Consider the following 12,634-nt stretch of genomic DNA (forward strand, 5'->3'; position numbering starts at 1 on the left):
ATATTTATATATAATATATATGATGTATTTAAATATACACAGTATATACATGCAAATATTTCTAAAATATATACATGCGTCTGTCTATTTATATTTACAAAATAATTATACACAGTACACACACATATATTATGTAAACACAAACTTTTATTTTGGATGCGATTAATCGATGCCCAGCACTAATTAAAAAACTTAAACAACAAGCAGTCTGCAAATATAATGGATTTTAACTTATTTATGAAAAGATGTAACGTAACCTTTATAATGCATTATACATAAATACTTTAAAATCTTAATTGTCCTCAAAACAGGGTTCATTTTTATTAATGCAAATGACAATGAATGTTTTCAATCTGATGTTTGCAATCATCTGTGCTTGGCATGCAAACATAAAAATGTCCCTATTATTTCCAGTTACCACCCATAATGCACTGCTTCTGTGCCCTCCAGACTGTCGTAGGTGCACCAGACTGGCACTGGCCAATGAGGACGGCTCATTCCCTGGCACACGCTTCAAATCCCTCCACCTCCCGCCTGATAACCTGCCACCGACACGCTGACGGATGATTCTGCTTCATGGTGACAGGTCTCCCGGACAGGCCGTCGCTGCTGCTGCTGCTGCTGCTGCTGGAAACTCAAGGTTAACTTTCCTCAAGACTAGGAAAAACTCCAGGTTCACTTTCCTCAAGACTAGGAAAAACTCCAGGTTCACTTTCCTCAAGACTAGGAAGCGTCAGGCGTCTGGAAAGCTGGAGTTGCAGTGGATTGTAAGCAGTTGCATTAGATCAACACACTTGTGGAGCAGAACGTACACACTGAAGTCAAAGGTAAAGCACAATGTTATCTGATGACCTCAGTGCATTGCATTTAATGCATGCAAGTACATTTTAAAGGCACACACTCACTCTGTATAGATGTTTGTAGAGACAGTTTCTATCTTAGACTTGCGTGTCATAACGGTTCCTCCTAGAAAATCATGTACACAAGAAATATGCATAGAATCTAATGTAATAGTTTATGGACTGACTCTAGCGATATGATGTTTGTATTTATCGTGTTGTATTTTGTTCATGTAAAGTGAGCTCTGACTATAATTAGCTGGAGTGTGTGTGCTCCGGATTCATGCACACACCAGCTGCCCGGACAGGTCTGTTAGAAGGGCATCGCTGCTTCTGTTAATGTCTCTGATTTGAGTGTCAGGAGCATCTGCAGGCATATCCCGTTTCTGGATTCAATAACAACAGGGCAAAACCTTTCTCAGACTTTGCTTTGGGTCATACTTTAAACTGGGTGTCTTTTCATTTCAAGTCATTCTTTACTTCAGACCCCTTGGTCCATATCAAATAGTAAAAAGAAAGTATATAAACATGCATTCACGAACAGATATTATTTTTTAAAAAAAACATGCAAACTTACATTTCAGGGAAAATACCTTTTATCACTTAATGTAATAGTATTTAAGACCATTATGATGCTATTTTTGAATCACATGCATTATTAGATACAAACATTTGGCTTGCACTTGTCCAATGCTTAACGCTACATTATCATTTTAACTTGACTATATTTACACCACACACGCGCCATATAAAGAGAAAAACATTAAGCTCTAAAAAGAGCTTTTAACATATATAATTGAAATCAAAATATATTAAAAATTTCAAATTTTAATGATGTGACCCAAGTATTTTACTTTATTTACCACGTTTAATACTTGGTCACCTGTATAGAATGACATTTTTGCTTAAGGTCCTCTTTGGTATTTAACAATCATAACCACTCTCTTTTTAGCATTAAATTTAATATCATGCACACCATAGCTTGAACTGTTGTAATCCAGCACTATAAGAAGAGAGAATAACTAAATCATCAGCATACATGACATGGTTATTAAGACTATCACCTACTACACATACTGTATTCATGTGTATACATTTGCATCTAAAAGAATGTTTCATACATTATGCTTATTTTCATGTTGTATTGCGAAACACTTTTGCTGTTATTGAGGTGGATACGGATAACGTTAGGACCGGTTTGGGTTACACTATTTTAAAGTGATGTAGTTACTTTGTAATCACTCAAATAAGTACTGAGTAATATTAGTTAACTACATGTACTTACTATAGAGTTAGGGTTTGTTTTAGGGTTTGTTAATTGTAATTATGCATAATTTACTGTTAATACTACAGTACGTATATGTAGTAACGTGTAACTGCGTCACTTTAAAATAAAGTGTAACCTAGGTTTGGTTAAGTGGTAATCATTCATGTAATTACACAAAAAAACCTACATATAATTACATCTGTAATTGGTTTAAGTACAGGTACAATGTAAAAGTGTATTGCATCAAATGATTAATAACGTAATAGATATAGACACTTAATATAAAGTGGGAGTGTGTTTTGATATTGGACTCTAAATATTAAAAATAATTCTGTTTGTTGTGACATAAAAACTTCTAAAACATCCAAACCAGATGCTTGAAATATTGCTGCATTTTTATACATTTCATGAAAATGGCGTTTGCTTTCCGGACTCTTCCAGCTTTGGAATGTTTACGTTGAATATGTTTTGCATGTATGCTAGTTCTTACGGTCATAAAAAAACTGGAAATATCAGGATATTTTATAGTTGTTATTTCCAGGCCGGTGAAGACGTGGAAATGATTGAAATCTTGTAGGAATATGATTTTTTTTTTCTATTCTTGTGCATCTCTCTAAAATTCTGACTGCGGTCTTGTTAGAAATTATTATTTAAAAAAATCCATATCCAGTTATCAAAAATAACAGGAGAAGTCATGGAAATTCTTTGATCAGATATTTAGGAGTCAATTGATCTCATGTTTTAAGAGGAGTTCTGTTTGTAGTGCCACAAAAATCTCCAAAACATCAAAAAGAAATGCTTCAAATTAAGCTGCGTTTTCATAATTTTAATAACTACATTTTTTTCTGGAATTATATTAGGTTTGATGGCATGTTTAAGTTATGCATGAAGTTAACAGAACACCTGAAAATATCAGGGAAATTTTATAATGGTCATTCCCAGGTCTGAAGAAGACATGGAAATGAATACAAACTTATATGTATCATCTCTGATTGCAGTGTAAATTTAATATCAATGTGATATTTCTTTGTAGACATTTTGAATTGCTCCATGTAAACCGAATTAGTTTCTACAAGTAGGCATGATATCTAAGACTCATTTATTGAAAGCTACTACTCTTTTAGACAGTTATATATATACAGTGGCCTAGCAGAAGACATTAAAATCCCCCTGTTGTGAAAATCCAGCTTTTAATGTTGTTTATATATGTCTGTGGTGTTTTTAATACGCTTTAAGACAAACCATGTGTAAATTCATAAGTCGACAGCATTGCTGAGTATTTTCTCCTTAAAACTGCAGTGAACCAAAGACAGTCTCAAAAACACGCTTTGAAATCGCTGGTGTTTCTGACGTCACAAACTACCTTGTAACCAATCAGGGGTGCGTTTCCCGTACAACGACGTAACTCGCTGCTTTACTATCATAGTGCGATGCATCGGTGAAGAAATCAACTAGCTAGTCACGACTGTTTCCCAAAACCGTATCATCGCAAATTGGTCGTTCATCCACGTTGGTTTATGATGTCACGCACGTGTTGGAGTAATAATTATTTTAATGAATCAGATTGGGTTCAAATTAATGCTAGATGTTTTGCTATAAATTACGGACATGGCATCTGAGGACTAATTCTCATTTTTCTCAGTTATTCTGCTTTATTTCCAGATTCGATCATAGGCTCGTTCTTTCGTACTAGATCACGTTCACACATGCGCACTCTTCAAAAACAACACTTTAAATCTCTTGACAAACTAAGATGTAAATTACATTTGTATGTATTCTAAATAAAAGACACAGATTGTACTGAATGTCATTTTGCTCAAGATCAGGATTTATTGAGTCCACATGTCATGCAAACAAGAAACTTTGCTTCTAACCACAGGCCGAGAGCTGTCAAGCCAAACACACAACTCTGCGATGTTGTTTACGAATGTTCGTTAGAACGATGGTTTCCGAAAACACCGACTCGTTGAACTCAACTGCTGATAACGATGTAACTTGCGATCATAGTTGGGGTACAAGCTTTAGGGAAACACATCCCATGTCAACGAGTGGATCTCTGAGCTGCTGTGAGTGAGTGGAGGCGGGGCCCATTTGCATATTCATAGAACCACGCATACTAAATGAGGCAAGGGTGTCGAGTTACATTCAAAAGTATTTTAAGGCATTTTTTCCCAAGGAAAAAACGTTTAATTTTGGTGATCAAAGATGAATTTTAAGTGTTACAATTATTACTACAGGTGGACTTAAAAATATTATGCTTCAACTTTGCCAAATGTACCCAAAAACGTTCCTTAATTTTCTTAATCTTTGTCATTGTGTTTCCAGCATCATGGAGGAGAACAACATGGATCAGCCCACGTCTTTGTCTCAGCTCTTACGAGAGAGTTATTTATCCGAAGCCAGAGCCCATCACAGACACGGCGAGCCCAGCCTAATCGACGCGCCTCGACTTCTGGTGTACGGGACGGTCAAAGAGAAACCGGATGATTCTGGTGGGAAAGTGGACGCTCAGTTTCCAGACCTTTCTGCCTTCCTGAGCCAAGAAGAACTGGACAAGAGTGTGGATCTGGCCTGCAAAGCGATCAGCAATGATCCAGGAGAACGTGAGGAGAGATGCCCTCAATTGAGCCATTTCTCCAGCAAACCCACTCCAGAAACCAAGGTTGTGTCCGAGAGTCAATCGACCCAGCCTTCAACCCAAGAAAACACGAATAGGAGCGTCAGAACGTCCAGGGAACCTGCGGCCGATTTCAAAAGACCCCAAAGAAATGCTCCTTATGGCTTGGAAACCCAATCCAAGAAGGAGTTCCTCAACAAGGCCGCTGACTTCATAGAAGAGCTTTCGTCTCTGTTCAAGTCCAACAGTTCGAAGCGAGTTCGGCCTCGTACTTGCAAAGCGCACCGGAGCCGAAACCAGAACAAAACCCAACTTGATGGCACTTTGTACTCCATTAATGCTGACGACAGAGAACGGCCGATTCTGCTTGACCAACAAATGGAGGAGCCGATGGAGAACAATCAAGTCATGGACACAGAGGAGCCCGAGGAGCCCGAGGAACCGGAGCCATCATGTGAAACTGAGTGTGAAGCACCGGCTCTGATACAAGCGGAGGAACCCGTGTGTGAACCTCCACACTTTATTCAGAAACTCAAAAGCAGGGAGGTTCCCGAGGGAAGTAAAGTCCAGTTGGATTGTACCGTCAGAGGACTGCCTGCTCCTGAAGTTCGGTGAGTTCCACTTTTATTGGTGTACGTACAGTAATTAGTGGTCAAATATTACTGTTACTATTGCTCAAGCAGAAAGCAGACACACAGAAACTGCAAACACTCTTAGAAGAAACACTTCATATATATAACCTTTTTAGGGATCCAATCATGGAATCATTGTTTTGGATTTAGTTTTATTTAAAGCCACCCTGTAGTCAATCATTCTATCCCGTAAAACTCATCTTTGATCCCCAAAATTATATATTTAAACAATTTCCTTGGAAAATATTCTTCATGCCTTAAAATATTTTAAATGTAACTCGACACCCTTGCCTCGTTCAGTATACACGGTTCTATGAATATGCAAATGAGCCCCGCCTCCACTCACTCACTCACTCAGAGATCCACTCGTTGACGATCACACGTTGATCTGATTGGTTACAAGGTAGTTTGTGACGTCAGAAACACCAGCGATTTCAAACCGTGTTTTTGAGACTGTCTTTGGTTCACTGCAGTTTTAAGGAGAAAATACTCAGCAATGCTGTCGACTTATGCTTTCAGACAAATTATGTGTAAATTCACATTAAAAACACCACATATTAACATATAACATATAAACAAAATTAAAAGCTGGATTTTCACCACATGGGGACTTTTAAGGGTAACTTTTAGCCCTCTAGCGTTAAAAAACAAAAACGTATGCATTTTGTGGAAGAACATTGTTTTGGTTGTGCTTCAGCTCTTCTTGACTGTGGTTATTTCTCCAGCACACTCTCCTCTGTTCAGCATTTGTTTTAAAACGAGTGATTTCCCGGAGATTTAGCGGATCCATGTCAATCTTTCTCTCTCGTTGTGACAACTAACCCCTGACAATCCCACATTAGACACGCGTCAATGCATCTGAGCAACTTTACTCTATTTACGGAAATGACGAGTCACGCACAGACGAGTGACGCGTGACGCAATTTCCCGCCAAAAACATTCCATCAGGTCTAAAATATAGACAATTCATTTTTAATTTCAGTAAAATTGTATGAATAAAGCAGCTCGTAAACATTCTTTGTCAGTAGAAAAAAATGTATAACCCGTTAAACATGAAAGTATTATACAGTCATTAAAAACAATTATCTTTATTTAGAACCTTTTTGGCAAAAGTCGAGAACTAAGGTTCTGAATTGAACCACACTGAACATTAAAGTGCAAATTAAAAAGTAAATTGTTAATCATTTTAATAATCTTTTGTTTATGTGCACTTATTTTGAATAACCTACTAAATCACATGTAAAGTACTTGATTATTGCTGTTGAATTATATTATTATTATTTCAAGTTAATATATTTCAAATGTACTAAATTCTAAATTCTCCAAATTAAAAATGTTATTTCAGTTACACTTTACAATAAGGTCTCATTTGTTAACAATGCATTAGCTAACATGAACTAACAATGAACAATGTGTTTTACAGCATTTATTAATCTTTGTTAATAATGTTAATTTAGTTACTAAAAAATACTATTTTTCATTGTCTGTTCATGATAGTTTATGGTGCATGTATTATTAAAGATTAATAAATTCTTTAGAAGCGTTGTTTAGTGTTAGTTTATGTTAACTAGTGTTAAAAAATGAAACCTTGTAAAGTGTTACTGTTATTACTAATATTTTGACATACAATTTTTTTAATAGAAATTACATTAAAGTATAATATTGCAAATAATGAAGTATCTGTAAACAGTCACTTCTTTTCAGACTTTAAATAAAAAACATTCCATAATAAGTAATTTTCATGCATTGGCTGTAAGCACAAAGAAGTCTTGTGAAAGCTGAGCGTATAACATGCAGTCTGAGCTCAGCCTTTCTAATTTTGCCACATTGGAAATATGATGCTATGAGAATGCAGGCGAAATTAATGTCCTACATCTTCAGTAGAGCACAGTTAGCCAATGAGTATAAGAGTAAACAAAATATTACATGGGCACATTAGTGCAGATATGATCGATTTGCAGCAGTGTTTACTCGGGACAGTGAATGTCTTTTCTGTCCCATTTAATGAAAGAAAGAGTGTCACTTCCTTACAAAATAATATTCTATTGTTATCAGATGGATATCAATGCTATATACTATCATAGTATTTATTAATATTTTGAATACTTTTTATTTTTAGCAATTTTGTTGTGCTTTTATCGTGTGATTATATTAGTTTTTTTAAATATGTATATTTAGCTTTAATTTATTTTCATTTCAATTTTAGTAATTTTTGTACTTAAACTTATTTAATTTAATTATTTGCATAGGAAAAATGTAAAAAAAAATGTTTTAATTTGTTTAGGTTTCACCTCTTCTATATATCTATCTATGTATCTAATATACTCATATTGTTTCAATGAAAGAAATTATTTTTAATAGTTTTAGTAAACTAGAGCACTGTTCCCATTGTACTTTGATATGAACTGGACTGTAAATATAAGTTTAATGATTTCTTTATTATTTTACAGTAAGTGTGTTTTTCATGAAACTTTGTATGTGTAAGGTAATTGCAGAGGAGGAGAAATCAAAAACTTTGAACATTACGTCATTACCTGCTGACTTGAGGCTGGATGAACTCTATAGACCGATTATCTTTCAGTCTCTCATAACTTGTAAAGCCTTAAAGAGTTGTATGAGTCAGATTGTGCAAATGTGCGGCTCCAGCCATGATATTCAGCTTGTGCTTCTCTAGAAACTCAAGTCAAGATTTAACTCAGTGTGTGTTGCCGTGTGATGAAAGGTATATGTTATGGTGTAAAAGACTCAATTTATATTACGTTATTATATACAAAAACATGAAATGCACAATCAATTTATTTGAACTTATGAAATGCAAAAAACATTAAATACTTTAATAACTTTATTTAAATTGATTATGCATTTAACGTTTTTGCATTTAATAACGTCATATAAATTGATCATGAATTTAACGTTTTTGCATTTAATAAATTAATATAAATTGATCATGCATTTAATATTTTTGCTTTTAATAACGTCATATAAATTGATCATGCATTTAATATTTTTGCATTTAATAACGTAATATAAATTGATCATACTTTTAACATTTTTGCATTTAATAACGTCATATAAATTGATCATGCATTTAACGTTTTGGCATTTAATAACGTAATATAAATTGATCATGAATTTAACGTTTTTGCATTTAATAAATTAATATAAATTGATCATGCATTTAATATTTTTGCTTTTAATAACGTCATATAAATTGATCATGCATTTAATATTTTTGCATTTAATAACGTAATATAAATTGATCATACTTTTAACATTTTTGCATTTAATAACGTAATATAAATTGATCATGAATTTAACGTTTTTGCATTTAATAACGTAATATAAATTGATCATGAATTTAACGTTTTTGCATTTAATAAATTAATATAAATTGATCATGCATTTAATATTTTTGCTTTTAATAACGTCATATAAATTGATCATACTTTTAACATTTTTGCATTTAATAACGTCATATAAATTGATCATGCATTTAACGTTTTTGCATTTAATAACGTAATATAAATTGATCATGAATTTAACGTTTTTGCATTTAATAAATTAATATAAATTGATCATGCATTTAATATTTTTGCTTTTAATAACGTCATATAAATTGATCATGCATTTAATATTTTTGCATTTAATAACGTAATATAAATTGATCATACTTTTAACATTTTTGCATTTAATAACGTCATATAAATTGATCATGAATTTAACGTTTTTGCATTTAATAACGTAATATAAATTGATCATGAATTTAACGTTTTTGCATTTAATAAATTAATATAAATTGATCATGCATTTAATATTTTTGCTTTTAATAACGTCATATAAATTGATCATGCATTTAATATTTTTGCATTTAATAACGTAATATAAATTGATCATACTTTTAACATTTTTGCATTTAATAACGTAATATAAATTGATCATGAATTTAACGTTTTTGCATTTAATAACGTAATATAAATTGATCATGAATTTAACGTTTTTGCATTTAATAAATTAATATAAATTGATCATGCATTTAATATTTTTGCTTTTAATAACGTCATATAAATTGATCATACTTTTAACATTTTTGCATTTAATAACGTCATATAAATTGATCATGCATTTAACGTTTTTGCATTTAATAACGTAATATAAATTGATCATGAATTTAATGTTTTTGCATTTAATAAATTAATATAAATTGATCATGCATTTAATATTTTTGCTTTTAATAACTTCATAACAATTAATCATGCATTTAATATTTTTGCTTTTAATAACGTCATATAAATTGATCATACTTTTAACATTTTTGCATTTAATAACGTCATATAAATTGATCATGAATTTAACGTTTTTGCATTTAATAACGTAATATAAATTGATCATACTTTTAACATTTTTGCATTTAATAACGTAATATAAATTGATCATGAATTTAACGTTTTTGCATTTAATAACGTAATATAAATTGATCATGAATTTAACGTTTTTGCATTTAATAACGTAATATAAATTGATCATGAATTTAACGTTTTTGCATTTAATAAATTAATATAAATTGATCATGCATTTAATATTTTTGCTTTTAATAACATCATATAAATTGATCATGCATTTAACGTTTTTGCATTTAATAACGTAATATAAATTGATCATGAATTTAACGTTTTTGCATTTAATAAATTAATATAAATTGATCATGCATTTAATATTTTTGCTTTTAATAACTTCATAACAATTAATCATGCATTTAATATTTTTGCTTTTAATAACGTCATATAAATTGATCATGCATTTAACGTTTTTGCATTTAATAACGTAATATAAATTGATCATGAATTTAACGTTTTTGCATTTAATAAATTAATATAAATTGATCATGCATTTAATATTTTTGCTTTTAATAACTTCATAACAATTAATCATGCATTTAACATTTTTGCATTTAATAACGTCATATAAATTGATCATGAATTTAACGTTTTTGCATTTAATAACGTAATATAAATTGATCATGAATTTAACGTTTTTGCATTTAATAAATTAATATAAATTGATCATGCATTTAATATTTTTGCTTTTAATAACTTCATAACAATTAATCATGCATTTATGTTTTTGCATTTAATAGCAATACATTATTACAGTATTTATTAATCTTGTTTACGTTAGTTAATAAAAATCCAGCTGTTCATTATTTGTTAATTTGTTACTTTAGTTAACGTAAACTAAGAATGAACAATACTTCTCTAGCATTTATGTTAATTTCAATACTAATACATTATGGAAATTAAATGTTGTATTTGTTAATGTTAGTTAATGCACTCACATATATAAATTGATTATACATTTAACTTTTTTGCATTTAATAACATGATATAAATTGACCATACATTTTCTATTAGCACAAAGATGTCTTGTGAAAGCTGAAGATAAATGTTTGCATAGCGGTAGCATGACAAAACCTCTAAGTTCAAGCGGTTTAGACGTCTGTTAAACACCCTGTAGTTATGATTTATTTTACTATAATTAATTAATTAATCAAGGAATTTCCAATCGTTTATGAAGTTCTTTTCTATTCATGATTATACGTTGCTGAAGTTGGTTATTAGTTTGTCATTGATGAAACCTTAGTGTAACATTACTCAACGCAAGCTTCCCACACTGACAGGTCAAGGAAACCCGTGCTTTTCTGAGTGTGTGACAGGTGACGTGTTTCGACAACTGTTCTCAGTCTCGTTACACACGTTCAGCTGACCCTGAGACTGTGATGTCAGAAACATTAGATCATCCCTAAACTCTTGTGAGAATCCACTGATCAGAACTAACTTGCCTTTTCAACATGATTCAGAGTCATTTTATTTATATCTGTGCAAAGCCTGTTCATTTTCCTTAACCTTTCTTTGTTTCCAAATTTTCCCTAAGTCACTGAGAAAAAAAACTTGTAGAAATTGATAATCATACAATTTCTATTGTATGATTTACTTAAATGTTTCTAAGTAAAACATACAATAGAAATTGTATAGATTACATACTGTATCATAATAGAACTAAATTAGCATCAGAACACAGAGACCTCAATACTTGTTACGGTACAATAGCGGCAAAATTCGATAGATCGTTTTTGAGTATGAATGTGTCATTTTGAGTAGAAAATGAATCCAGATGTCACAAAATGACAAATAACCAAACCTGACAACTGAAGTAATGATAAAACGTTGTAAATACAGCTGGAAAACTGTGAAAAGTCAACCTTATTAATTATTAATGCCCCAGTGCATGATGGGAACACCAGTATTAGAAAAGTTGAGTAGGTTTTACTTAATTTTATATCGTTGAGATTTACGCTTTAATTTCTAAAATCTTAAAATGCGTACTAATATACGATTTACTTCGTTTTTTTTTTTTATTCTCGCCTGAACTACCTTTTTCATGTAGAAATTACATTTGTTTTTTCCGTAGCATTTTCCTCACCACAGAATGATTTTCATCAAGTAAATATAAAGAAACCCCACATTTTAGATGTTGTAGCAAGCCTAAAAATGTCAAGTGTTTCTCTTTTTTTCAGTGACTCAAATGTGTGCTAACTGGCTGACAGATCTATTAGTGTGTGATGTGTTGGTGATTGAATGAGAGGCCGTTCTATGTTTAGCTGTGTGTGTTCATGTGTGTCGGTCAGGGATGCTGCCGTCCAGCTTTATCTGGGGTTTCGAGTCGAGAGGGAAAATAGACCCAACAGGTGCAGATCTAGCGCTGGAAGTCTCTCCCCCACAGCTCAGGCTTTCAAAGTAGAGTCTTACTCACTGGAAATGATCCTCATTGGCTCTGGGATCCCATTCCAACCCAATACATTTCAGCCATGTCTCGCCCTTGGAATGAACCGCAACTTGTCGCTTCAGGAGCGCTTTAAAATTAAGGGAGGAAATTTTACGAAAAAGGAAGAAATAGTTGTTGTACGGTCACTCTAGGTAAGGCTGTGGTCAAGTTATATTTTTGGATGTGATAATACTCTTTTAACCCATTGATTTCATACTGAATAAATGCTGATTTGTGTTACAGTGTGGACCTTATTTGAAAAGAAGGGCTGATTTTTGTGATGAGATTGAACTATCTTTAACACAAACTGACACATGCCAGAAATAACTTCATTAGTAAATGCTTGGGATCTAATAGTTGTTAGACAATTAACTGATATCTGCCATTAAATAGCTCTGAAATTCTATTTTATCAATTTTATTGTATTTGATGAAATAAATAATAATGTCTGGTGTCATTA

At 32.1% G+C, this 12,634-nt stretch overlaps 1 protein-coding gene across 4 annotated transcripts in view; it reads left to right on the plus strand.

Annotated features, from left to right (window-relative positions):
• mypn (myopalladin) overlaps nucleotides 1–12,634 on the plus strand; it is a 48,479-nt gene that overhangs the window by 1,658 nt on the left and 34,187 nt on the right. For 2 of the 4 annotated variants that reach the window (XM_077217356.1, XM_077217357.1), the window contains exons 2-4: nucleotides 451–673; nucleotides 707–827; nucleotides 4,432–5,334. In XM_077217356.1, coding sequence (XP_077073471.1) covers nucleotides 4,436–5,334 — 899 coding nt within the window. In that variant the 5' untranslated portion in view covers nucleotides 451–673; nucleotides 707–827; nucleotides 4,432–4,435. Of the gene's footprint in view, nucleotides 1–450; nucleotides 828–4,431; nucleotides 5,335–12,634 lie in introns of all 4 variants that reach the window. The other 2 variants (XM_077217355.1, XM_077217358.1) reach the window with 1 other exon arrangement.

Source organism: Siphateles boraxobius, unplaced genomic scaffold, assembly GCF_051911475.1.
Source record: "Siphateles boraxobius isolate OS27281-9 unplaced genomic scaffold, OSU_SipBor_1 73, whole genome shotgun sequence".
Lineage (NCBI taxonomy): Eukaryota > Metazoa > Chordata > Actinopteri > Cypriniformes > Leuciscidae > Siphateles > Siphateles boraxobius.